This window comes from Rhinolophus sinicus, linkage group LG01 (assembly GCF_036562045.2).
Source record: "Rhinolophus sinicus isolate RSC01 linkage group LG01, ASM3656204v1, whole genome shotgun sequence".
In the NCBI taxonomy this organism is placed as follows: Eukaryota; Metazoa; Chordata; class Mammalia; order Chiroptera; family Rhinolophidae; genus Rhinolophus; species Rhinolophus sinicus.
In genome coordinates, this window is record NC_133751.1 from 35896987 (window position 1) to 35923434 (window position 26448).

The 26448-nt window shown below is 34.2% G+C and overlaps 1 protein-coding gene across 12 annotated transcripts in view; it reads left to right on the forward strand.

Annotated features, from left to right (window-relative positions):
* Positions 1-26448, forward strand: part of LOC109449436 (multiple epidermal growth factor-like domains protein 6) — a 731002-nt gene that overhangs the window by 645440 nt on the left and 59114 nt on the right. For 7 of the 12 annotated variants that reach the window (XM_074327498.1, XM_019735706.2, XM_074327521.1 and 4 more), the window contains 5 exons: positions 767-895; positions 3530-3658; positions 6498-6626; positions 7822-7950; positions 12223-13872. In XM_074327498.1, the coding sequence (XP_074183599.1) occupies positions 767-895; positions 3530-3658; positions 6498-6626; positions 7822-7950; positions 12223-12374 (668 nt within the window). In that variant the 3' untranslated portion in view covers positions 12375-13872. Of the gene's footprint in view, positions 1-766; positions 896-3529; positions 3659-6497; positions 6627-7821; positions 7951-9913; positions 10058-12222; positions 13873-26143; positions 26259-26448 lie in introns of those variants that run through there. The other 5 variants (XM_074327483.1, XM_074327507.1, XM_074327516.1 and 2 more) reach the window with 3 other exon arrangements.

The following is a 26448-nucleotide window of genomic DNA, read 5'->3' on the forward strand; positions in this document are numbered from 1 at the left end:
TGTAGTTTTGGCTTCCACCGTACTATAAAACTATTTTAATTAGTTGCCAACATTTAAAGATTGGATGACTTTATATAAAATATGGATTTTTAATTTTCCTGAAAAAAATTATATTAGCTGGCTATGTTGAGCCTATATTCTTACGGTGAAACCAACTAAATGTGAGTAGTGGTTAGACTTGCCTTAGAAAGCCTTTGCTCTCCCATTGGTGGCACTTTCCTTCATTCGGTTATTTTCCCCCTGACAATGAAAGCTCAATTTTCCTTCTGTCTGGTCAGCTTCACTCACTTGTATCTTAATTCCTCTTGGCAGTGCATTTTTGTTTGTGTCACTCACCACTGTATGCTGAAGTGCTTTTCCGATTTCAGCACGAAGACATTAAAGAACAAACTGCTCATCTGTCTTCTTTATCATTTATGAGATGAAATATATAAAAGGCTGCCATTGCTAATCTGGGATTGACCTCTGCTTGTTCACTAGGGCATCTCCAGTTGCCAGACACATAATTATGAGCTAATAAATATGTATGGAGTGAATGAAAACATGAATGAATGACAGTGATGTGCCTACTATCTTAAGGATAATCTGAGTATTTGTTTTAATAGGAACATTTTCTTATGCTTTTACTATTTAGATATGATTATCTGAAGCAGAGAAATATGCTCATGTGAAATTTTTATTCAGTTAGGTGTGTGTGTGTGTATATATATATATATATATATATATATATATATTTTTTTTTTTTTTTTTTTTTTTTCCACTACAGAATGTCCCCAAACAAGGTATGGCCCAAATTGTGAGCTAAAATGTACCTGTAAAAATGGTGGCCTTTGCAATCCTGTGGATGGAAAATGTACTTGTGGCCTTGGATGGGCAGGAAATTATTGTGAAAAAGGTAAGTTGATTACTACCTTCTTGCATTCAATAAAAATCTAGAGCATACTGCCATTGGTTGACAAAATATAGTAGAGGCCTGTGAAGAAACTACTTTCCAATAAGTTCACACAAGCTGTTTATAATTATGATTGCATTCCCAATAAAAATAGTGTTGTATTAATATTGATTGATTTTTGTTACCTTGTTACCAAAATACCACATGAAAACTCTTAAGTAATTGTAATAGTGTTAATGTGAAAGAGCACCTCTGAAACCTAAATCCACTATCCCTCCAGCCAGTTTTGAAGCCTGAAGCCTTTGTGGATGGCAAATGTGCTGAACCTTGAGTTTCTTGGCATGAGGCTGACAGGCCTCAACCAGCACTGAGGCTGTGGGGCAGGTGGAGTGGAGGAAGCAGGGCCCTGGGCAGAGCTAGTTCACATTAAGAGTCGGCCAGCTGCAAGGGATAAAGAGGAGGACTCTAGGAGCAGAGGTCTCTAAACTTTATTTCATGAAGAAAAATTTAATCGTCTACCACTATAAATGCATTTTTACTCGTAACATTCATGTTTCTCAACTAATACATTATATGTGTTATAAAACATATATAAAGGTTTAACTGATATAGAATGGAAAAGATAAATACTCATAGTTATTCTAATGTTTTCTGTTCGAATCACAGTTGATTATTCTGTGAAACACTACAGAGCACGCACCCTACTTAGAGTGCACTATTGCAGGAGATGATTTTGTGTTTTGGCAGAATAGAGGAGAATGGCTCTAAGAGCGCAGCAGAGTGTGGCTGAGAGCACTGCTGGGGCCCTACACTTGGGGCACCCTGATTAAAAAAAATCCCCAGTGAACTTTTATCTAGATGGTTTCAACTATGGGGTTGATGGGGTATGGCTCTTTAGACCTTCGGCCCTGACATACTATCACAGTAGGTGTGATACCCACCCTCCTTCACTATGAATTTCACTGGCATGGAATTTGGCAAGGTGGCATAGAAGAAAGCACTTTGAAGTGGGAGTGGATAGACCCATATGCCAACCCCGCTCAGCTCACACTATACTCTGTGTCTTTGGGAATTTCACAGCCTCCCTGTGATTTGGTTTTCCCACTCAAAGTCTAACATTTCCCTGTTAAGTCTAACATTCAAGGTCATTTTCATGGAATTTTTTTTTTTTTAACATGGATGTCCTCCCTAATTCATGGGAGACATGTCTTTTCAATTTTCTGATATTAGAGATTACTAAATTAAATTAATAGCAGTACTTTAAAAATAGTACCATTATGTCCAAATTCTAAGTTGGATAACATCAGCATTTTGGGAGATGGGATATTTTAACTTTGATTTGGTCATTTAAATTTATTCTTTATTAGTTAATTATTTAAATTAGAATATTATTAAAATGTATTGTCAATTTATTTGTATTGTATCATTTAAATTTTTGAGTCACTGCGTAAATACAAATTTAATTTTGCAACATATTGACAAATTCTCCTCTGTATGGGGTTGTACCATTTTGTATCCTCATATGCAATATACAGATTGCTTGTTTCCTCAGAGCTTTATCAATAGAGTATGTTGTCAAAATTTTGGTGATATTTTGTTCAATATTTTTGTTCCTCATTAAGTGAAAAGCTAGATATTAATATTCATATTAAGATATAGCTATTGAGTTTCTAATTCACTCAATGTTTTTACTGAATTTTTTAGTGAATTTATTTTTCAAATGTCTTTTTTGCATCTCTGGAAGTAATTATATGATTTTTCTCTTTAGGCTGATAAATATGATGGATTTATTAATGAATTTCCTAATATTGAATGACATTACAGTCTTGGAATAAGTACTGCTCGGACATGATATATTACTTTATAATGTGTGTTGGTTTCTATGTACTTATATTTTTTATGAATTTGGCATATCAATATTCATAAATTGAATTGAGCTATAGTTTTTTAATGCATTTTTTTCAGGTTTTAAAATTGATGTTATACTCAATTAATAAAATGTATTTGCAATCTTACTTCCTTTCCAATATTCTGGAATAGTATAAGTTATAGAGTGATGATCTGATCTGTAAAGGATTGTAGAATTTTCCTGTGACACCTAGGACTGGTGGGATTTCTTTTTTTATTTAATTCAAGAGCTATTTTACTATTTTCTTTAGTGTTTTTCTATTATAATTACCCCGTCTAGGTTTTCTGCCTCAAATTAGGTTAATTTTGTTAAGTTATCTTCTATAAATTTTCCATTTAATTTAGGGTGTTTTTTTTTGTTGTTTGTTTTTTTTTTAATTAGTTTCAGGTGCACAAGACAAAGCAAAACTTAGACATTTATCATTTATATCCCTCACACTGTGTGAACCCCCCTCCCCCCATCCACTATCCCTCTGTACGTTCCCAAAACCTCTCTAATTTAGGTTTTTATATTTATTTGTATTTTATTTTCACATTTGTTCTTTTTGTCATTCCACATTTTTATAAAATTGTGTGTATTTGTGCTTTCTCTCTTTTATCTTGATTAGGTTAGCTAATGATTGTTATACTCTTTGTTTTTTCATTAATTCTGCTGTTTTTTTCTGTCCTCAAACTCATTACATTCAATTGTCTTAACTAGAGCTAAAGGTTTGGTGTTTTCTTTTTCAGAATGTCCCCCTGGGTATTATGGCCCAGGCTGTCATTTTAATTGCACGTGTCAGAACAATGGAGTTTGCAACAGGTTTTCTGGAAGCTGTGAGTGCCTCCAAGGTTACTATGGAAGAGTTTGTGAACACGGTAAACAGAGAAAACAAGTGGGCATGATATCGCATTAATAACTTTTAAGCTTTAAAACCTGTTTTTTAAATAATAAAAGTAATATATCAAATTAGATAAACTGGTAGCGCTTTAATGTTAATACTCTTACAGTGTATTTCATAGCTCTAATTTAAGTTCTAGGTATTGACCACTGCCATGATTAAGTAATTGGACTTGTTTATTCTTTTTGAAACTACTGTTTGAAAAACACCTCTATGATTTTATGATCATCTGTAGAAGATACAGGTAGACCCACCCTGAAGAGTCAGCTGCTGGTGTTACTGAATAAAATCATTCTACTTCCTCTGACTACGTTTAGGCAAAATATAGACAAAGAAGCTGCTTTTTTCATGTTAATCTAGAATTAACTCTGAAACATCTTCTTCAAGTTCTTTTTAAACATATTTATTTATATCTTCATGTGGACTCAATACTTTCACATATTATTAGGAAATGGGAGAATTATACAATAATTTGTCTTAGATGTCAGGGAGCCCTGATAAACAACACAATTAAGATGTAAGAGCTTAGGCTCTAGAGTTAGTTATATGTGATCTAGCTCGGCCATATAAAAGATGTATAAACTATTGACTTCAAGTTTCAGTTTCATAATCTGTAGAATGGGGATAATAACACCTACCTTAAAAGGTTATCATGAGGATTAAAAATATATATACATATAAGCATTTAGCACTGAGGCATGTTGCAAAATCTCCACTCATACTAATTATTGAGAAGGAAGTAACTTTTTAAAGCCTCTGAGGTGATATTAACAATGTTTAAGTTGTTTCTGTTTTTCAACTTGTTTTTAGGATTTGGTAAACATATTTCACAGAAACAAATCTTACTAAGGCTTTTGAGGTTTAGTACGCTTGCCAACCATTCTGAGGTTTCTTGGGTCAGAGAGTATGGATGTAAACATCTTGTGGTTTTCATTTGTTTATTTGTTTGTTTTGTTTTCAAATTGAAATAAGAGACACAGATTGGAAAAAAGCATCTATTCAAAGTTCATAAATGTCATACTATATACATCCTGCATCCTACATATCCTACAGGTGTGGTATCAAGGAAGATTTTGAACAGACAAGAGACAACACTCTAGTGAACTGAAACTGTAAAGTGGGTACATTATTGATTATTAGGAGAAGGAGTCATAAGTAGTGTTCATGTGGGAAGCTATAGTGATAGGCTAGGATTTTTTAATTCTGGACTTGGATGAAAATGGAAATGAAAGAGCAAAATATTTTGGAAGAACAATTGACTATATTTGGCAATTGATTTGAATATGGAGGTAAGGAAAATGAAGGAATCAAAGATGGCTCTAAAGTTGCAAGCCAAGGAATCTGGAAAAATGATAGTATTATGTAGAGAAATGCAGAAGTCAAGTAAGACAACCTTTAGGAGCTCAGTTTTGTATATAATTAAAATAAAGAAGATAAAGGAGATTTCATTTTTCTATGTATTCTGAATAACAGTTACACAAGAACAAGCAGAAGGAACCCTGCACTGGATCTTCCTTTGTTATTTATTTTTAAAAGAATTATAATAAGACCAAAAATGTAAGGGTATATATTATATAAAATAATTCATTCCTTATCTCTTTTTGGTTTCACCTCCTTTTCCTGCTCCCCGAATACATTTTTTTCTTAATGTTGTAACACCATGCCTGCTGGGGAAGTGTCATACCCATGAAGCCTAGACAAATCCAATTCTAGGTTCCTGGGGAGAGGGGTGGGGGGCACAGACAGAAAGAACGAAGAGAGAAAGTTAGAGAACGAGAGAGTGAGAGAAGAGAGAGAATGGATAATTGAAGTGTGAGGAAATTTCATCCCCCTCACATTCCCATTGGTGAGTGATGAGCATAACCTTAGAGAAAACTCAAGAGAGGAAATGGATATATTTATCTGTAGTCAAGCTTAGCGCTTTCAGAGTGAGCATCTCCCAGGGCACATGACAAATTTAGCAGTCAACGAAATACATTTGCTTGGATGACATGGTCTCTAAATGTAAATCGATTACTTCTTCTGGTGTTAAGCCACAAAAATATTTATCTTCTTCAAACTATGGGAAAAAAACAGGTTATACTGGACATACTAAGAAACAAATCTACCTTATGGGCCATATGTAAGTTTTTAAAAGATTAAATTTCAGAATTGTATACCTGAAACCTGTGTGACTTTACTAACCATTGTCACCCCAGTAAACTTTAATTTTAAAAAAATGTTACCCACTTTAAAAGACAACTTTCTCATAAGATGTTAACCTACTATACATCATATACTCTCTCTTTTATTCTGTCTTCTCCCTCCCTCCCTCCTCACTTTCCCTCATACCTACCTCTGTCATCCATTCCCAGAACTTCAAATATCAAGAGCTATATGAATCACCTTCCACAAATACTCTTATTTAGTTAATTATTTAAATTGAATTAAGAAAAAAAAACTTTCTTGCTAAATTTATCCTGTACCTAAATTTTTAAAACATTGCTCTTCTAGGTGTTTAGGGTATTACAGGAATTTGGTGGTCTTTGCCAGACTATAGCACATCATAGCAAATAAATTTTATCTACTTGAAGATATTTTAAATTTTATGGATTCTTCAAGATTATTTGTAGAAAATGGCATTTAATAGAATCACTCATCTAAATGACTAAAGTGTTGTCAATGTGCTTCTCCAGATGACTTTTTATTGTTTTCTAATTTTCTACTCTCATCTCCTTCTTTGGTCCTGGGAAACAAATGACCTAAAGCACATCCTTTAATTTTTCCTGTATTTATTCTTAAAGCCAAAATAGCATTTTGACATTTTTATTTTCCAGCATGCCTTCCTGGATTTTATGGTTTGAATTGTGCTCACATCTGTGACTGCAAAAATGGAGCTAGTTGTGATGCAACGAGTGGACAGTGCATTTGCCCAGCAGGTTTCCATGGCAGCCAGTGTGAAAAAGGTATGGCCAGAGCATTTTTAAGCATTTTTAAGCTCATGAATGGAGGAATTCTGTGTGACTGTTAGATCTTTCTATCTTCAGACAAACATAAACCCAAATCAAAAACATGGAATAATCACTTAAACTTCTAGCTTGGACATTAAAGCAACAGGAATTCACTCTACAGACAATACGAGTTCTGCGTCCTTTTGGTTTTGCTGCGGATAATTCAAAAAATTTATACTCCCCCAAAAAGTGTTTAATATCTCAAAACACCTCAAGCTGTTACTCCTCAGTAATCAAAGATTCCACCTCTGAATGATAATAATGGTATTAAGTGCTTTTAAAAGAATGAAATGTATTGGGTTCAAAGGTATTGAAAGAGATACAAGGGCTTTATTAAAAATATTTAAAGATGTGGATAAAGCATTTATTCCTAAAAAGTAATTGAAGCCATGAATGTGGCTGACGATAGAGAGGTAAGCTGAGAATTTGTGTTACTTAGTTTGAAACAGAATATCATGAAGTCCTAAACAACTGATCAAGCCTGTTCAAAACAATGCCAGACTACGTAGTTCCAAGTCCTATTTTAGCCTACATCAGGTGTGCTCTTGTGCACGTGGTTAACGGCAGCCACTAGAATGGTAATTCTAATATAATGATAGTGGTAATTGGACTTTGTTTGAATCAGAGTTATTGCCTTTAAAAAAGATTCATGTATTCATCCCATACCATAGCCTCACATGTCATTAAGAGCTTTACATATATCGCCTCTTGTTAATCCTTTAGTCACTGAGCCATTCATTATTTAGTGTTACAGCCTAGGAATATATGTATAGTGGTGCTTACAGTCTTCTCTGGAAATAGACAGCAAATAAATAAATAATATGCTAAGGAAAAATATTAAGAGTAATACACTTGGCTAGTTGACTCGATCCCCTTCCTTAAGTTCCAGTCTTCAAAAAGCTTCCAGAATATTCTAACAGGTCAAAGCAAATCAATTTTAGGACCTGCCTGTGAAATCAGGTATAAAATGAAGCTTCTTTCTGAGAATTCCAAAACTTTCCTCTTTTCTTCTGACCAGCAAATCTCATTTTATCAGCCCATTTTGCTCTTTGGGGCTCAATCTTGAGGAAATTCTATTTTTAATCTCAATTGACAGGCATCGGTGAAAGCTCAAGGGGTTAATGTTTCAGTATTTCTCTTTCCTTGGTAGAGTGCTCACCTGGAATGTTTGGAGACAACTGCCATCAACTCTGTGATTGTGAAAATGAAAGCTCCTGCCACCCAGTAACTGGAAAATGCCTCTGCCCGCCTGGGAGAACTGGAACCAGATGTGAAGCTGGTATGAGCTAAGTAACTCATGATGTCCCTCTGACTCATGGGTCATGCAGAGATGCTATAGATACATTTTTATACTAGAAACATTACTCAAAGAACGTCACACCACCACTGCTTGTCACCTTGCCTTAGTATGATTAAGTGGCATATGTAGTTGTTATAACACAGGAACCCATGTTAGCCTTGCAACTGACAGAGGACACCCTGTAAGTATCTCAAGGTGATGCAGTTAAACACCCTGATCACAAAAGTTATTCAGAGAAATCACTAGAATTAAGGTAATTAAGGTACAGCCCTGGTAGTAGTCTTGAGACCCAAGTTCTCAGCTATTCTTTGGGAATTGAGATTTATACTTCTGTGTGTGTGTGTGTGTGTGTGTTTGTTTTGTTGTTGTTGTTTCCCTTTTCCATTCACAGGAAGACTACCTAGAATGTAAAGTTCTAAATCTTTAGGGAGTGTCTTAAGATGAGGAGAAAGTAGATTGAGTGAATCATTGGCTCATCACTTCCTATTGAATTTTCATCTAGGTTGCTCTCTAGATGAAAAGGTTTTATATAATTCTCAACAGCCCTAAATGACTGACTTGCCATAGATTATGACCTAAAGTAGAGCAATGAATCTCAGAATTTACTTTCCTCATCTGCAAAAAAGAAGGGTTGAGGTTATGTATTTCTAAGATCATTTCCAGCACCAATCTATGATTCTGTAACCTGAGATCTCAGTAATGCTGAGACAGCCATAGTAACTTTCCAGGCTACAGAAGAATGCGATCCACCCAGCACCATCTCCCTCATGTCACTTTGCTTCACAGAAATAGCAATAAAAGCTACTTTCTTTGAATGCTAGGCACCATCCTAAACATTTGTGTTTTCATTTACTCTTTGCCACAACCCTATGAGGTTGTTCTAGTTTTATTCCTATTTGGCAGGTGAAGAAACTGATGCACAGAGAAGTAGTCCGAGGCAGAACCGAGATGTAATCCTAGGCAGTCTGATTCTGGACCGTGGGTGATGCTTTATTAGACAATACTGTACATGTGAATGTCTGTATGCAGTCCAGTACAGGGAAGCTCCAGTGGCTCATCAAGAGATTTATATTCTTTCCTATCCCTTTTTAATAGACTTTTAAAATAAGGCCGAGGAGTTCTGAATATCGAGTTGGAATCCTTTGGGATCTTCCAATTCAGAAGCTTACTGATGTTGACATTTCATTTTTGCGAAGCTGCTTTGTTTAAATCTTGAATCCTATGTTTCACTGAACTACAAGCTTCTGGAGAGTTGGATCCATGTTAATCTTTTATCAAAAAGAAAAACTTAGGTCTAGCACATGAGAGTCTTCAGCAAATTTTGTTGAAGGAATTCTTGCTTTTCTTTTCAGCATTCCTCATGGAGTTGTGGTAAACAAGTACCTGAACCTTGTCATAGCTAAACTAAATCTGTCAGAATGAATATCAGCATGACATATTGGTGAAGCCACAGTATACATGTCACCAAAGGCAGAATGCTTATAGTAATTGTGGTTTCATCTAAATACCGAAGAAGTCACTAATGTTTACTGAATGTATATTATATGCCAGGCATTTTAATTTACACTAGGCGCCTTCGCTATCATCACTATTTCCATTTTATAGATGAGGGAGCTGAAGCACAACAAGGTTAAGTAACGTGCTCAAGGTTAAGTGGCAGATTGAGGATTTGAAACAGGCTTTCTGCATCCAGAGCCAGACTTTTAATATCCCCTCCCAAGGGAAAGAAAGGAACAGAAATTGCTTTGGGTTACATATCTGCATGGTCCAATATGTATTGTCCATTAACTATAGGTTTCTCTTTAATTCAAATTTAGTTTAATTTAAAATTCACCCCCCCCCCCCCGCCAGTCACACATGATATTTCAAGTGCTCAGTGGACACAGATGATCAGTAGCTACAGTATTGTAAAGCGCAGCATAGAGCGTCTTCTTCATTGCAGGCATTTCTTTGGACAGCACTCAACGGGGGCTCAAAACTTGCCACTAAACCAAGAGAGCTTGTGGACAGGCTGGAAATTAAAGCCTCACTCTATGGACTTGCTATGGACTAAATTCTCAAATCACATAGTCACTCTCATCCACAGGTAAATTGCCATGTGACAGTGGATCATATGTGCTAACGTGCCCATTCTCTGTGGGCACCCGAACACTCCTCTTGTCATAAGCAATTTGGGGAACCACAGCCTACACAGATGTACTGCAGGGACTTTTATTTGCACTTTTATTTTCAATTAGGCACAGTTCATCTGCGATATTAACTGTGAGCAGCTGTGTCTATGCAGGCACTGTAAAGATAAAAGACCTCATTTTAATTTGAACTCTGGTAAAGGACCTATTAAACAACCATAATGTTAATTCATAAAAGAATGTAACAGCTTTTTATTGGATTATTTCCCCACCCCTTTGGTAAATTAACATTTGCAGACATTCAAACAGATGTCTTAAATACACATCGTTATTAACATGAAAATGTGGTATTTTTATAAATTAAAATCAGATTCTGAACTGCTCAGGAGAGATTCTAACTCAATTCTTTTTCAAACAAGAAGACTAGGTCTTACCACTAAGCTAAATAATCCTACACACTGGGCAGAGGTGGATGCACTGGATTAAATTTGAAATGACACAAGAGTTTTTTTTCAATTTTGATAAACTTCGATCATTTAAAGAAAAGATTCATTTCAGAATAGCGTTGTGTCACCGCCAAAACTCCTTTTACCTACCAGTTGTTCTTTCATGTAGTAAGGGATTGAATTGCTGTTTGCTCTGTAAAAAGAATTAATTGCAAAATTGATTTATAGGTTTTCATTTATCTTGTATTTAAAGTCTAACTAGTTAATTAAGACAAAAGAGCTAGACCACACCTTAACCTACCTTCATTATCCAAAAGAGCAATAAGCAAACATGCAATGGTTCATGGAGTACTTAGTTTGATTCTCCAACCTCGCAAAAGGCATTTTGAGGCAACAAAGAAATGTTAACAAAAATTTTCCTACACACTCAGAATGTACTCTAGTCCCCTTAGCCTCACTGTTTATATTGCTATTTTTAGAATTTCCACTTTCCACCTCTCCACTTCCTTGTTTGGGCTTTAATCTACATATGTTTGATACCTTGTGTCTTTCCACATGGTGGTGCAGAATGAGGAATGAGCACCAGCTGAGAATTCAGAAATCCAGCTCTGCCATTTGCCAAGGATATAACATTTGAAAAGGTCCCTTAAGCCATGCCAAACCTCAGTTTCTCTCTCTACAAAGAGAAAGCTTTCCTCACTGCCTTGCTTATCTCACAGGTTTGCTAGAACCAACCGAGTGAATGTATTAGGAACCCAATTGTAAATTGTTTAAATCTAGTGACTCAATGCTGCAAAGTTAAGTTTTTCTGATTCTTAAACAGTGGTAGTAAGTTGAATTACTCTCCAGTCTAGCCTTACTGAATCTGAACCCATTTTCTGTTTCCATGGGCCAGGCTGAGCTTTCTTCATAACTTCACGATCCTTCAGAAACAGAACCTGTTAATTTCGGATAATGGTCTGCTGAATATCAGACTAAAACCAAATGCCCAGGCTGGGATGTGATGTTTGGAGGCACCTTTTAGTCCACATTTAATTACTTTGATAAAGCTAACACTTTTTATCCCCTCCCTTCATTTCTCTACTGGTTACAATTACAATGCAATTCAACTAAAAGATAGTTATATCCCTTGAGATATATGGCAGGATTTTAGAGAGGTAGGTACACGGGGGATCTCTGGCCCTTTCGACATATTTTATGAGGTGAAAGAGTTGAATGTGTAGCCATTTCATTTTCATCAACACAAGCACAAATAATCATATTTTCAACCTAAGGACAAATTTCATATATTGTGTACTCTGGGTGAGTGTTGCCTTTTTCTGACCTCAGAACAACTAATCCATTTTTACTGTGTCCCTCACAATGTGACTGTTATAGGTTCTATTGAATAATCTAATTCTGAGAAGGCACTTTAAAAATTTAAATTTCTGTCCTGTCTTCTCCCTTTTTCAATTTGGTCACTACTTTCCTTGACACTCCCCAGCCTCCTGTTTTCCATTAAAGACCTTACTTTTATTGTATAGCATTCTAGCACGGGAAAAAGATACCCCATGGTTAACCAGAATTCTTTGCAAGTCTATCATTATCTTATTGAATTCCAAGAAATAGCAGTAAAAATACTGTTTGATAGAAAAGCGTACTTGAATTGCTTTTATTTTTTTATTTTTACCTCACAGAATGCAGGTCAGGCCAGTATGGACCTAACTGTGCTCTCAAGTGCCAGTGTGTTCACAGAGCTCACTGTAATCCTCTCAATGGGAGCTGCACTTGCCCCTCAAAGAGAATGGGTCCAACTTGTGAAGAAAATGGTTTGGACGATCCGCAGTAACCATATGCTAACAGCTTTTTAGCGGGTGAATAGAATTTTGCTGAGGTTCACCCATGATTCATGATTCATCATCTTAACTCTGTCAAAGAAATGTACTTACTCAACCATGTTCAGCCCAACCTCATGTGTTTTGAGGTGAAAAACAGGACATCTCAATTTTATGGCCTCCAAGCATAAGTTTAATTCTCTAGTCTACCCTTCCTAACTTTCTTTTGCTGAAGAACATGCCCAAGAAAAAAAGAATGTTTTTCAAAGATCCCAATCATAGTAACATTTTGGACTAATAAATGAAACATTTTTTTATATGCACAGGCGGTATTTAAATTTGGAAGTAAGAACTGCCTTCCAGTTCAGGTTGGACTGCACTGAAATATTCACACCTATTCACTGAAGACCTCAGTGGTCATTAAGTAGCTGGATTCTCTGTAGAAATGTCTAGAATTTCACCTAATTTTTCTCAGTATGCTGCCTCACAGCTAAGCCTGCTTCAGATTGTTAATGTCTTGTATTTCAAACATGACTTTTGGTGTGGGAGACTCTTAAGACTTTAGCCACATAAAGATCTGGGTAAATGTATGACGTGCACACTTGCGATGAATCATCAAAATGTTTAGTGGTGTTCTTCTTATCACTGGTCAGCAAACAAGAAAAAAAAAAGGTAGTAGAAATGATCAAGGCGACTGCTTAGCCTGCTCTGGGGGACACAAATTTCCCATAGAGTAGGACCTGACCAGAATCAAACCTTTAATCCGCATTGGTAATCTTCATCCAAATTGCTTCTCATTTAGGTCAGCTTTACTGCCATTTGTAAGCATGAGACCTGTGATGAGCCCAAGAAAGATATGGCAATAAATACAACTGTATTTTTGTTCTCAAGTAGTTTAAAAGCATTTAAAATTTCAGACTATTGGTTAATTCGTATTAGGTAACAGTATTTTCTTGATTGGAAATGTTGTTACTCAGGTTACTCATGCTTTATTGAGATAAAAATAGAGAAATATTGAAATTATATGACTAATGTGTATTCTCTAGAGTAGCTTTTAAATCAAAATTAATGTAGGATAGAATCGACTGAAGGATTTATGAAAAATACTTGGTGTTATCAATTCAGTATAGTTTCTGATCTTTACTTAACATTTATCTTCCTATGTCTCAGCATATTTAAGAGAGATATAGCATACCTATAATTGACAGCCATGCCAAATTTAATGTTATGAAATGCTATAAAGGACCTGATTAAATAACTTCCTTAGAGATTATAAATTGAGTTTGGTCTTAAAAGAGCCACAATCAACTTATCCTTTTCTTTTTTTTCTCCACCTACAGCATTGGGAATTAAAGTTTTATGTTTGTATTTAAATTCATTATAACTATTTTAATCAAATCAATTGAATACTATGCTTTATTCTGAATATGTGCTCATTTTTCTTACCTTTCATTTTTTAATCCCTCAGCTATCCCCATCTGATCTGCAAAGACAATAAAATATGTAAAAACAGATATCTCTCTTGGGCCATTATTCACTGTTGGATTCCCCTCATTTCATGCCAAAACAAACAAACAACAACAACAAAACAGTGAGAAAAAGCAAGAAACTGATTTCTCTTCCTTACTAGGGATGTTCTCTCCTATTAGGGTACATGAGAAACTCTAGATTTGGAGGGGGAAAAAAGTAAGGGATTTTTTTTTTTGGTTGAACTTTTTTCTTATCTATTTCATAATTCATTATAAATAAGAAGCTAACATATGTAATATGTTAAGCACAGTTCTTGGCAAATGGCAGATGGTCCATATATTATCTCTTTTTATCCCCTTTCCACCCCAAGCTCTAAAACAAACTATAAGAGTGGGGAAGCAAAGTCATAGTATCAACCTGTATTTACATTATCATATTAAACAAATTGAATTTCACTTTCATCCTCATATTAGTCAACAGGAAATAGTGCAAGTTACTGTAGCCACTTCTCTTTACAAATTTTTTATAGGTTGTGTTTCACATCAAAAAAGAAAATACGAAAATGTTTAAAATCAAGAATGTTTCCATTTTACGTTTGATTACCTTGAAAAATTTTGGTTTAGGTGGTACCCTACAGAAGCTAATAGTCATGTGATAAGTCATTCCTTCTAAAAATATTCAATTCATCTGCTTGAGGACACTAGCAGATGTCTGAGAATCATTGTAAGCAATGACATTTTATTCATGGGCCGACATAAAATAAATGTTCATCTTAAATAATGTAACAGACAGAAATTTATGAAACAGAATTTTCTTGCAAAGTTATACAACTAGAATTTTAAAAATTATTTTTTAATAACTCCCATGTAAAAAAATGCTTCAAATTAGGAAAATAGTATACAATAACCCACATTTATGAGCAAATAAATAAAGCATCCCTTTTACTTTTATAAGGATTTAACTGAGCTTTCTACATGTAAACAGTAATTTGGGTATAACAAAGTGTAATTTGGCTAACAAGAAATAATTTGCAGAGAATTTTTAAAAATTCAACTCATGCTTAATAGTGAAGCGTGATTTAACAGGCATGTCCTCTTTAAACTAAAGTTCAATGTCAAATTAGAATCATTGTCATTGGGTAATACTTCATATTACTCCTCCCACTTTTCCTCCCTATATAATCTGCTCTTTGAATTTAGAAATGCTGACCACAAAAGAAATTCATCCACTCATAATACCCCTTTACAAAGGTGCCTATGCTGTGATGTTTCAGGCTCTTTCATTTGAAACACAAGATCAGAGTGGGGATTATTATGCTTTTCTGCAATAATATAGCTCAAGTTTAAAGAAAACTGAGCAGATGTATGGAAGTGTGCTGGCTAATTTGGAGTTTCCATCTAACATGCCTGGGATATACCATTTCAGTTTAACACCTAACTTTCCCCTACTCTTTCTAACTTCTACATTCATTTATTGAGTTTTCCAGATGAGACAGCTATTTGACACAGGTTAAATTATTTTTAGAGAACTTGGAAATCATTCCAAGAGTTAGTGGCAAGAATGGCATTTCCTTTGTTAGAAATAGCAAAGAGGGTTTGGCTTCTCCTGGGCCTCTTTCACCTTGGTTTCTCCAGGACCTGGTAATACAGATGTAGCAAGAATTTGAAAAAGCATTTTGATGAAGTGAACAAATAATAGCAACTGTCTACACTCTAGGAGTTATGTATACAATTCAGTTGACATAACTTTTCATGGTTCTATAATAGAAAAAAAAAATCTAAGTAGCTGAGCTTTTAAAATAGATCTCAAAGCTATTCCAAAGTTTTGACCCTTTTAGTTAGTTATGCAGCAACTATTTCCTAGTTTTCCTGTTTACATTTTTGTTTTTAAAAAAATAACACAAAAATCAATAATTAAGGTCTAAGGTACGTATTTAAAAGCAGTAGATACCTCTTTTTTTATGTTCTTCCAAAGACTGACATACTGTTTCATCTCTAAATCTTTTGTCAGGATTACATAAAACACCATTTAATAATTCCTAATTTTAATGTTTGTATGCAAATGGCACAAATTTTGAAGAGTATTAACTAATTCAAATAACTAATATTAGCATTTTATTAATATTCTTCCATTGGATATCTTAAAAATATATAGAAAATTTCTTAATGCCTCTACTTAAAAACAATATAAGAATATTCATGAAATATAATTTTATTGCTCAGGCTTTATGAGAAAAGTTCAACAATAGTCCATCAGACAGAAAGATTCATGTGAAGAATTGGATATTAAGTACTTAAGTGTTGACAATATTGGTCTCTTGAAATATAGAGCATTGGTTTGTGAATAAAATTCCATATGCAAGATTTGGATGACTGGTAGTTAGTGCTGAACATGTATTTGATGAATAATGAAACTTGTGACTGATTATCTATCTAAATGGTCAATTGGTGATATTTCAAAGCACTTATTGATTGAAAAATGCCTTCGTTAGTGTCACTTTTTAACCATTGCCTAAAAAGCAATTTTCTGTATTTTAACTCTATCTTGAATTTACTAACTCACTCAAAAATATTTATTAAGTGTCTGCAACACCAGACACAGTTGAAAGCATGAAAAATATAGTGGTGAACAAGATGGATGTGTTCCCTGCCCTCATAAACTTACAGTCTAGTAGGTGATATTAGCCAATGAGAGCAATGCTTTTAAACATTCTTAGCTTTTCAGTTTTATAGTTCATCAATCCTTTAATAGTTTATCCTTTCCCAAGTCTATGAGTATTTGTCACAAATTTGTTAATTCTCTTATATTAATGCATACTTTGATAAATCAAATGTATTCTACCTAACTAAAAAAACCACTTAGCAGGTTTTACTCGATGCATCTACAGGAAATGAAAAAAAATTTTTTTAATTTGTGAAATGCCATTTTACATTTAGAGAAAACTATATTATTTTTTGCAGTGTAAAAGGAAAGTCCACTTTCAACCTGTTGCTGCAGCCCTAATAGCATGGGGATTTAGGCAGTGGAAGAAGAGGATAAAAAAAGAATATTTCTCTTATTTTGACAATTATCACATCCTTTTTGGCATCTATATTACCTGCTCTTGTGGTCAAGATAAATGCTTCCCAACAATAGAAGAGGGTTTTTAGACATTTTAAGTGTACATCTCAGTGGCATTAAGTACACTCATATTGTTCTGCTACAATCACCAAGGATCATTTCTTTTAATATAGGAACAACTCCTTGATGCCAATTGAGTAATGTGTAGAGTGTTTAGTACAAGTTGTCCGTCTGCTTGAATAACTTAATTCGTGTACTGCCTGCACTTGTGAATTTTTTCATATTCTGTGACTACTTTGATTATTTGAAAATATACTTTCTATATGTTTCTTCTTATTTGCTAAGAATGTCTGAAACAGAGACATTTTTACACTTCAACAGTTATACTTTTTCTGGGGATCATGTGCCTAGCAGAGAAGCTGTTTTGCACTAAATATATCACAGTTATAGATCATCCACTTTATCATATTTCTAAACGTGCTGGAAAAGCAGCACGCAAACTCATTGTACTCTAGGAGATATTAATCAAACTAGTAATTCTATTTTGAACAATCGTCATGGGTTTCCCTGATTTTGCAACCTTTTTCTAAATCCCTCTTCCCTGGACTCCACTCTGGCCTTCAGGCATTCACAGTTCCCAGCCTGTGGTTTGGAGGCTCCCAAGGCCTTAAGGCCTCAAGCAGTGTTTCCCAATCAGTATTCCATGGAATTACAAATTCATAGCATTTAGTAAAGGAGAAAGGGGGGAAGGTAGAGGAGAACTGCTTGGGTCTTATAATCAATAATAACACCAAAAAAACTAAGAAACTCTGAGTTAACTAGAGTAGTATACTTTACTACAATACTTGTTAGGAGCGCTAATACTATGTTACTGTCTTCCAATAGGAAGACACAGCATTTAAAGAATTCCAAATGTTTAATTAGGAGTCCCTTTTTTCAGGAGCGTTTTGAAACACTAGTGTCCCAAGAAACACGTTTTGTGGAATATGGTAATAAATGTGTACTTAAGTGAAGCCTTCAGAAACATCCTGGGTCTGGATATTCTGATTACACATTTTTGTGGTGTTTATAGTAATTTCCTGAGAGAATTCTAAGCAAGGCCTATATTACTTTATAGTTTCCCATGGGTCTGCTATGAGTCAGTAAGTATTTCTCAAAATAGAGCTTTAGAAATTCAAAGTAAATTGTTGATGAAGCTCTTGAAAGAGATCTGCCTTTCTTGCTTGTCAGATAAATATGAGAAATTTAGTAAATACTTCTTTAAACATTAAGGACAATTAGGAAGATATGAAATAAATTGTATTATTTTTAAATAAAATATTATAAAATTTTACAGGAATACATATAAAAAAATAAAAGACCAAAGTTTATTTAAATACATTAAATACCCCAAAGAGAGAATGTTCAATAACACACTGGAATAAGTATAATCTTTTTTGAACATCACTGAGCAGTTATATATGTTGTGGTCATGTCATAATTGAAGTGTGTGGATTCTAATAATATTAGAGTTTTTGCATTCTATGCTTTTTAATGATCTTCATATCATTTATTAAATGTTTTACATAAATTACCCCCAGCTTGCTACACACACACACACACACACACACACACACACACACACACATTTATGTTGTTGGTGGTGAAAAGTTATGGAGAATTTCCTTTTGGATTATACATTTAAGATACTTTCTGTTAACACTTTATTAAAAATTCCAAATTATTCCAAATAGATGTACATACTGTAGTATTCAGAAAAATTGTCTTTCTCACTTATAAACACCTCCAGTTCTACATGACATATATGTATGTATATATATGTATATATATATGTATTTAAAAATTAATAAATTGTGATATGAATCACAATTCATACAGATCAGGCTACAATACATCACCCAGTCAAAATGTGAGATACGATAACCTAGCTATATCGTGTGTTAGAAAACCAAACGAAACAAGGTAGCAACACTTACACTTATGGAGTAGACAATCTTCTGTATATGCAGAAGCACAGAATCAGAAAAGACCTTAAAGCCCCTCTAGTCTTTGTTTTATAGGCAAGGAAACCGAGGCTCAGAGAATTAGGTCCCACAGAGAATATATCACAGAACCAACACTTTCCTGTCTCTTATTTCTGGTCTCATGGCTTTCATCTTTTGCCTCTCAGTTGCTGCCTTTCCGAGACATGTGAGAAATTCTTTTGGCTAGGAGGGTCAATGAACTTTGCCTTACAGAAATCCCTTTGAATTTTAGATTTACTATCATAGAACTTCCAAACTGGCAGTGTCACCATTTAGTAGGTAGTTACACTATATCTGGGAGCAGTAGTTAAATGCGAATATAAGGAATTGAAGCCAATGAGAACTTCAAGGACATGTAATGATTTCACTGCCTTCCAAGAAAAATCATCTGGATTTTAAACATTTTTTTATATCTTCTTTGGCATATGTTATTAAAACTTTACATTGTAAAAGACTCACAGCCTACATATTTTAACAATATCTTAATTTGCTACAACTATTAATTTCTGTAATGAGTGATAAACACAATTCCTAGATTTAAGCCACACACACACGAACTCTTTATTTAAGTTTATTAAGTAAAAGTCAAAGAAACCTCTGAGAAGCATTATTGCTTAATAGCCCTACTTGTAGCCATAAAGAAAAGTTGCAGTAACTTTTTGTTCCATTAGTATGAGACAACTTGGGATGGAAACCCCAGAGACATGAATGAATCTATTCTGCATAATAACTAACTAACCAAGTGTATTGCCTTATATTTTACTTACTCAACAAAGACATAGTAAAGGAAATTTAAATAATTAAAAAATAGTTAAATAAAAATTATCTGAATATGAGTATACTTCTAAAACAATGGTTATCAAACTTGAGTCAAGAAGCAGAACATCTGAATATCATGGCGCTCAAGGTAGAAAATGAATTATTGAAATATTTAATGATATTATATGAGCTGGAATCAATACTGCTTGGAGCAACTATAACTCTCACATAGGTATATAATACAAAAATCTTAAATACAATATATATATAACCACAAAAATTTATTAACTGTTCAATTAGGCACAATCACCTTTCTGAGAAATTCCATCAATACAGTTTATAATACTTACACATTCACCTTGCCAGGTTTAACAATTATTAGACATCAATTTTTTAAAGAAAAACTTTTATTGGTCAAAATGTTAAAGAAAATTTAATCAAATAGGAAATTGGAGAAAGGTTGAGCATATTTAACTAAGCAATAGAACCCTTTCTAGTTTTCAGTACACCATTGCATAGTCTGAGAACTATTGCTCCAAAGTCTATATTATGGTTTGCTGATCAATAATTTAAATAATGCATAAAATATAGCGACTGTATTTTAATCTATAAGTGCCCAATTTTTGAAACTAGAGAACCTAAAACTTTACTCAATAATGTACTTTTTAAAACAAACCTATATATTATAAAAATGGTACTTATTTTAAATAAATGTTTTTATGATATATTTTCTTTGTGATAATGTATGTGTTAAGAGTCATAAGCATAACTAAAATATTACTTTTGGAATGAATTGTTTAAACTGGAGAAATCGATAGCTAGCTATAAAGAATGGTTAAATAATTCTGGTATTTGTTAGATCACCATTATTTGATTTGACAATGTTAATTCACTGGCTGATGTTATTCTTTTTTTCACTCTGATTACGTGAAAGTATTTATTGTGACAAATTAATCATTTTGAGAGGGTTTTCTTTCTCCTTCATCTCCGTGGGCTATTCTGGCATTTATAGGTATTTTTCCCTCAGATGTTTTATCCTGATTTTTTTTTTCTTCTTTGTGAACAATTAGAATATCTTATCTTTTCTAACTCACAGGGTTGGTGCCAAATTATTTGTTCATGAGGGAATACTCCTTAAACACTAAAGTATTATATATATGTTATTATTACCCTTTTCATCATTATTTAATCAAGCAAAATGTAGTGAATCAACTGGCTCAGTGTACAGATAAAATGGTTTTTACAGATGTTTTTTCTCAAACTGATTATGTGTGTTTATCTTTGGGTGATAATAATAATTATATAATTGGCTAATGACATTTATCAAGTTCTTAATATATACCAGACATCATCATAAGCATTTTTCAAGCATTTTATTTAATCTTCACAGTAATTATTTGGTAGATATGAGTTTGCATCTGATTTTTTTTTTTAACAGTTGAGAAAGTTAAGGCTTAAAAGGAATTTAATAACTTGTTAAGGTCATATAACTTCCAAGTGGGAAAGAGCTCAGGTTTGTCTTATTCTGGGGGCCAATCTCTTTCTTATGCATGTAATTCTAAAACTACCATATAGAATGAAATCTATAGCTAAAAAACTTGGAAAGTAATAAAATTTCGGTAAATCCAAATGAGAGTAGGTTCATACCCCAGATGTTAATTAAGACACATGGATTTAGTACCATTTTCAACCACCATTATTTTTGGTGCATAAACAATACATGTGTGTGCCTATTTTTTTTATATACATATAAAAAAGATGGTATCTCTGGGTGAACTTAACTTTAGACGAAAAAAAAAATCACATTAATTCTGTCTGTACTTTGTTTTCTCTCAATTCCCAAACAGATTCTTAAAAGTCAGAATAAAAAGAAAGTTATTGGGTAGTCTAAGGTATTGAACACTTCGGTTCTTAGCTTACAACAATAGTTCCAGATAAGTTTTGCCCCTACTTATCTATTCACTTAATTTCAGACCTATGTTATAGGTATTTTTCGCTGAGAAGAGGGCACCAGGTTTTCTTTTCACATTTGTGGGAATGGAATACTCCATTTTTCCAGATTCACAGGGTTAGAGCTTACATTCCTCATTTTAAAATGTTTGATGATGGCACTTTCTACCAAGAAATCTATCACCCACACCATCCCCGTCCAACTTATGTTTCTACATCCATTACAACATTTACCTTCCAGACACATCAGATAACTTGCTCTACCTTTGAACTCACCACACCTCCATGCCATTCTCTCTGCTTGAAATACTTTTTCTTTCCCTCAGCTTGGTAAAGTTATCCATCCTTAGAAGCTCAAATAAAGAGTTTTATCTGGCCTTAAACTGCCTCCCCCACCCAAAAATATAAAGCAGTTTTATTTTGGGGCTTCTATAGTACAGAAGCTGGCACATAATGGGAGAAAAACAGTGATTTATGGAATTGTCAACTGCATTAAAAATGAATTAAAGACTGATCTACCTGTCAAGAGTCCTCTTCTCTCTTACAAAATTTAAAGTTCCTTCTTTAAATTTCAAACACTCATTTCCCTTGCGGCTATAATTGGCTTGGACTAGCAATAGCCAAATGAACATATGTGGACAGTAGATGCCAAATAATGCAATTTTATTGAAATATGCATGTGGCTTTTTTGCTGGCGGGAGAGTATACTGCTATCCCAACATATATATTTAGTTCAAAAAATGCAGCATAAGGAAAAAACCAGATCCCATCTGCCAGGCAAAATAGCTATAAAGTGGAGAAATCAGGTTTTTTTAATGAATCCATTGAGAGTAACTTGAGTTATTTTTTAATGTAAGAGCAAATAAACTCTTGAGCAGAGCTGCAGAGCCATGTAGTATTCTTTTAATTTATAGCTAGGCCAAATCCAAATCCTGGTTTTAGCTAAATTAGAATGTTCCCAGAAGAGAGAATGAGTAGAAAATTCAAGTGGGCTTATTCTGGCCTTCTAAAATCTGGCTCACAGTCTAAGGGGACTAGAATTCCATTCTCAACTCAAGACAAGTAAACATTTCTCTATATATTCAAAAGACTCACTGCATAACTTGGCTGGATGTTTCTGTTTTCTTTAGTAAATGTCGACAAAAACAAGAGTGTTGTTCTTCCATATTCCAGTCTGAAGGAGTGTAGAATAAGGGCAAACACCTGTTCTCTCTTTTCTTGGCCAAAATTTCTGTCTCAATTTTTGGACTTTCATTTTGATGATTTTTTTTTCTTGTATACTAATAGGATCATTTGAAATACAACTTATTCAAAGGATTTTAATAGTTAACAAAAAAGATCTATATTGATAAAAATTCATTGTAATGTACGAGGTCTGACAATTAGGTTTGTGAACCTGTTGCAATGATGTTGCTAACTTTTTTTGATATCAGAGGGGTTATTCATTATGAATTTCTACCAAATGGACAAACAATTGACCAAGTTTACTAGTTGGAAAGACTGAAAAGGCTGTGTGCAAAAGTTAGATGAAAATGACCTGAACTTTTCGCCAACAATTCATGGCTCTTGCGTCACGACAATGTACCCGCTCACACAGCACTGTCTGTGAGGGAGTTTTTAGACAGTAAACAAATAACTGTATTGGACACTCTCCCTACTCACCTGATCTAAACCCCAATGACTTCTTTCTTTACTAAAAGATAAAGGAAATATTGAAAGGAAGGCATTTTGATGATATTCAGGACATCAAGGGTAATACGACGACAGCTCAGATGGCCATTCCAGTAAAAAAGTTCCAAAATTGCTTTGAAGGGTGGACAAGACGCTGGTGTAGGTGCATAGCTTCCCAAGGGGAGTACTTTGACTGTGACCGTGGTGATACTCAGCAATGAAGTATGTAGCACTTTTTCTAGGGTGAGTTCGCGAATTTAATTGTTCGACCTTATACATTTTGTAAAGGCATTGCAAAGATTCCGAGTTATTTGGGGATTGCCTCTGTTGAGATGCATTATTTTCCTTAATACATCACATAATCCTCCTTCATAGCAGGATGGAGATAAACTGTGCAAAAATATGACTTAGAATCCCATATTTTTCCAGTACTAACTGAGTATCTTTGACAGTAGTTTGACATGTCTGTCTCAGGCAGGGAATAACTCAGGTCGTATCTAACTTACAAGTTAATGTTGACATTTTTATATTATCATTATGAAACATAATAGGATGTTTGAGTAATTATATATAAATGCATTTTTAAAATTCTGTGCCTCAGTATCAGAGTCAGGAAACCTTACTTTGCATCCCAGCTCTACCTTTGGGCAGCTGTGTGAAGCAAGCAAAATACTTAATCTTTTAAACTTCATTTTTACTTATCTGGACAGAGCGCGAGACAAAGTTCTTCACCCAAATTAGCAAGAAGTTTAAATGAAAACAGAGCACCCAGTGCACAGAGCCTATAGATAATAAATATAAGTGGAATCTGGACTATTACTACAAGTTTTACCAGTTAGTAGTGAGACCGTTGACAATAATGACAACAGCACACAGATTGTGCATTCTGACTGCGTGCAAAAAAGCTGGTCTAAGCACTGTATGTTCATTAGCTTCATAATTTCTGTAACAACGCTTGAAGTAATCTCATTACATGCTTTTATTTATATAGAGTAAGTCTGCAATCTCATAAATAACATCTTGTGCAGGACAGTACTCTCCAAATTAAAAATCAGAATATGGGAAGTGAGAATGGAAAGTTCAACATGGTATATTTGAAATTAGAAATTCAAATCTCATAACCAAGAATTAAGAGTTATAGTTCTTCTTCCATGACATGTCTTTATATTCCAGAAGCAAAATACAGTTGACCCTTGAACAATATGGGTTTGAACTACTAAGGTCCACTTATACGTGGATTTCTTTTCCAATAAATATAACAGTTATATTAATAAAATATGATATATATATATATATATATATATATATATATATATATATATATATTAAGGGCAAACACCTGTTTTGTACACACACACACACACACACACAGAGGCGGTGCCAAGAAAATGTATACACATTTTAAGAAAGGAAAAAACTGTATGAAAATTGTAATACTCAATATATACCAATAACAAAAGATGAATACAAGTTATGTGTATACATTTTTTTGTCACTCCCGGTATATAGCAATATATTCAACCCATAGTTGGGAATCCGTGCATGTGGAGAGCCTGCTATACGTTTTGTTCTATACCATTTTATACAAGGGATTTGAACATCTGCAGATTTTGGTTTCCACAAGGGATCTTGGATCCAATCCCCAGTAGAAACCTAGCGGTGACTGTAGTTAACTTTTGGGGGAGCGTTAGAAAGAGCGTTATCTTTCTTAAGACAAGGTACATGCAGATTTTTGACTGTGCAGGGGGTCAACATTGTTCAAGAGTCACCGGTAAATAAAATACACATTTTTAATATTTATCAAGGAAGTGTATCCAAAATCCTGAATCATCCCTCTAGTATTTATACGTTTGAGTAGAATAAGTTTTCCATATATCTTAATTGCCCAAACTTTTAAATGTATATTCTATTATTTTTATTCGAACATAAATTGGTTTTGTATTTGGAACGAAGTTTCTAATACTGTTCGGCCAATTCCTGAAAGAATGGTGTTACAAGAATCTTTACTTCCAAACTGGGGCCAACAATAGTTGAAGATGTTATATTCATTGGGGATCACACAAGAGGCTGGGATGTCTGGGAAGGTTGATCAGAGAATGTCTTGACCGTTTTAAAGTAAAATGGTATAGAAATTGATGTAATAGAAAAAAAGGACGGATAACATGGGTCACAAGGGATCAGATGTGTTGTAAAAATCTAAGCCCATCTTATTCTTTGTGATTTGTCTTTAGCCCCTACAAAGCCTAAGCCAGGGGAACCCCATCCTAGCATTTATGGTACATAATTGACACATTGTGGTAAATTAGACAAGTCACCATACTCTGTCACTTCTATTCTGCTTCAATCAGACGCTTTATTATGAGGGATTTACTGCTCTTTTAGCATTGTTCTGAAGGGCAATTTGCCCCAGTGACTCCTTGCATAGTCAGCATGTTCTGTCAATATGAGAAGGAAGTGGGAGTGGGTTTGGGGGAAGAAAAGAGAAGAAAAGAAAAACCAAGACTTCTGACCTCTAGAGTGTTGGGCAAATATGTTCGCAATGTTTAAAATAATAAAATCTGAAGGTTAGAAGGACCTTGAAAACCCCATAGTCTTGGTTCTCACTCAGTGAAGCAGTCATTTTTATAACCGTACCTCTGATATCCACCCAACTTCTCCTTGAATGCCTTTAGTAGTTTTTGAATATCAGTCTGTTCCTTTACTGTTAAAAGTGTCTTTCTTAAATAAAGACAAGTGCTGACTCCACAGAACTTCGAGTCTTTGGAAAACAAGTCTTGATACTCCTCTACTTGACAATCTTTCAAATGGTTGAAGCCAGCTTTCATGCTTCATTACTCTTTCTTCTCCAGGTGAAAAACCATCCCTGCTTTAACAGCTCCTGATATCATTTGCCAGCCTCCTCTGAAAGTGCCCCAGATTGACAGTGAGTCCTTTTTATAATTGCCAAAACTGTAGATATTGTTTAAAATACATTATTATATAAAACTTTTTTTCCCTGATTATTTAAGTTATATATGGTTATTGTGGCAAGTCACCCATAATCCCACCTCTGAGATAACCCCTGTTTACATTTTCATGTTCTTCCTATCATCTTTATATATTTTATAACATTTTAATAAAATGGATTCGGTATATATTTTGAATCCTACAATCC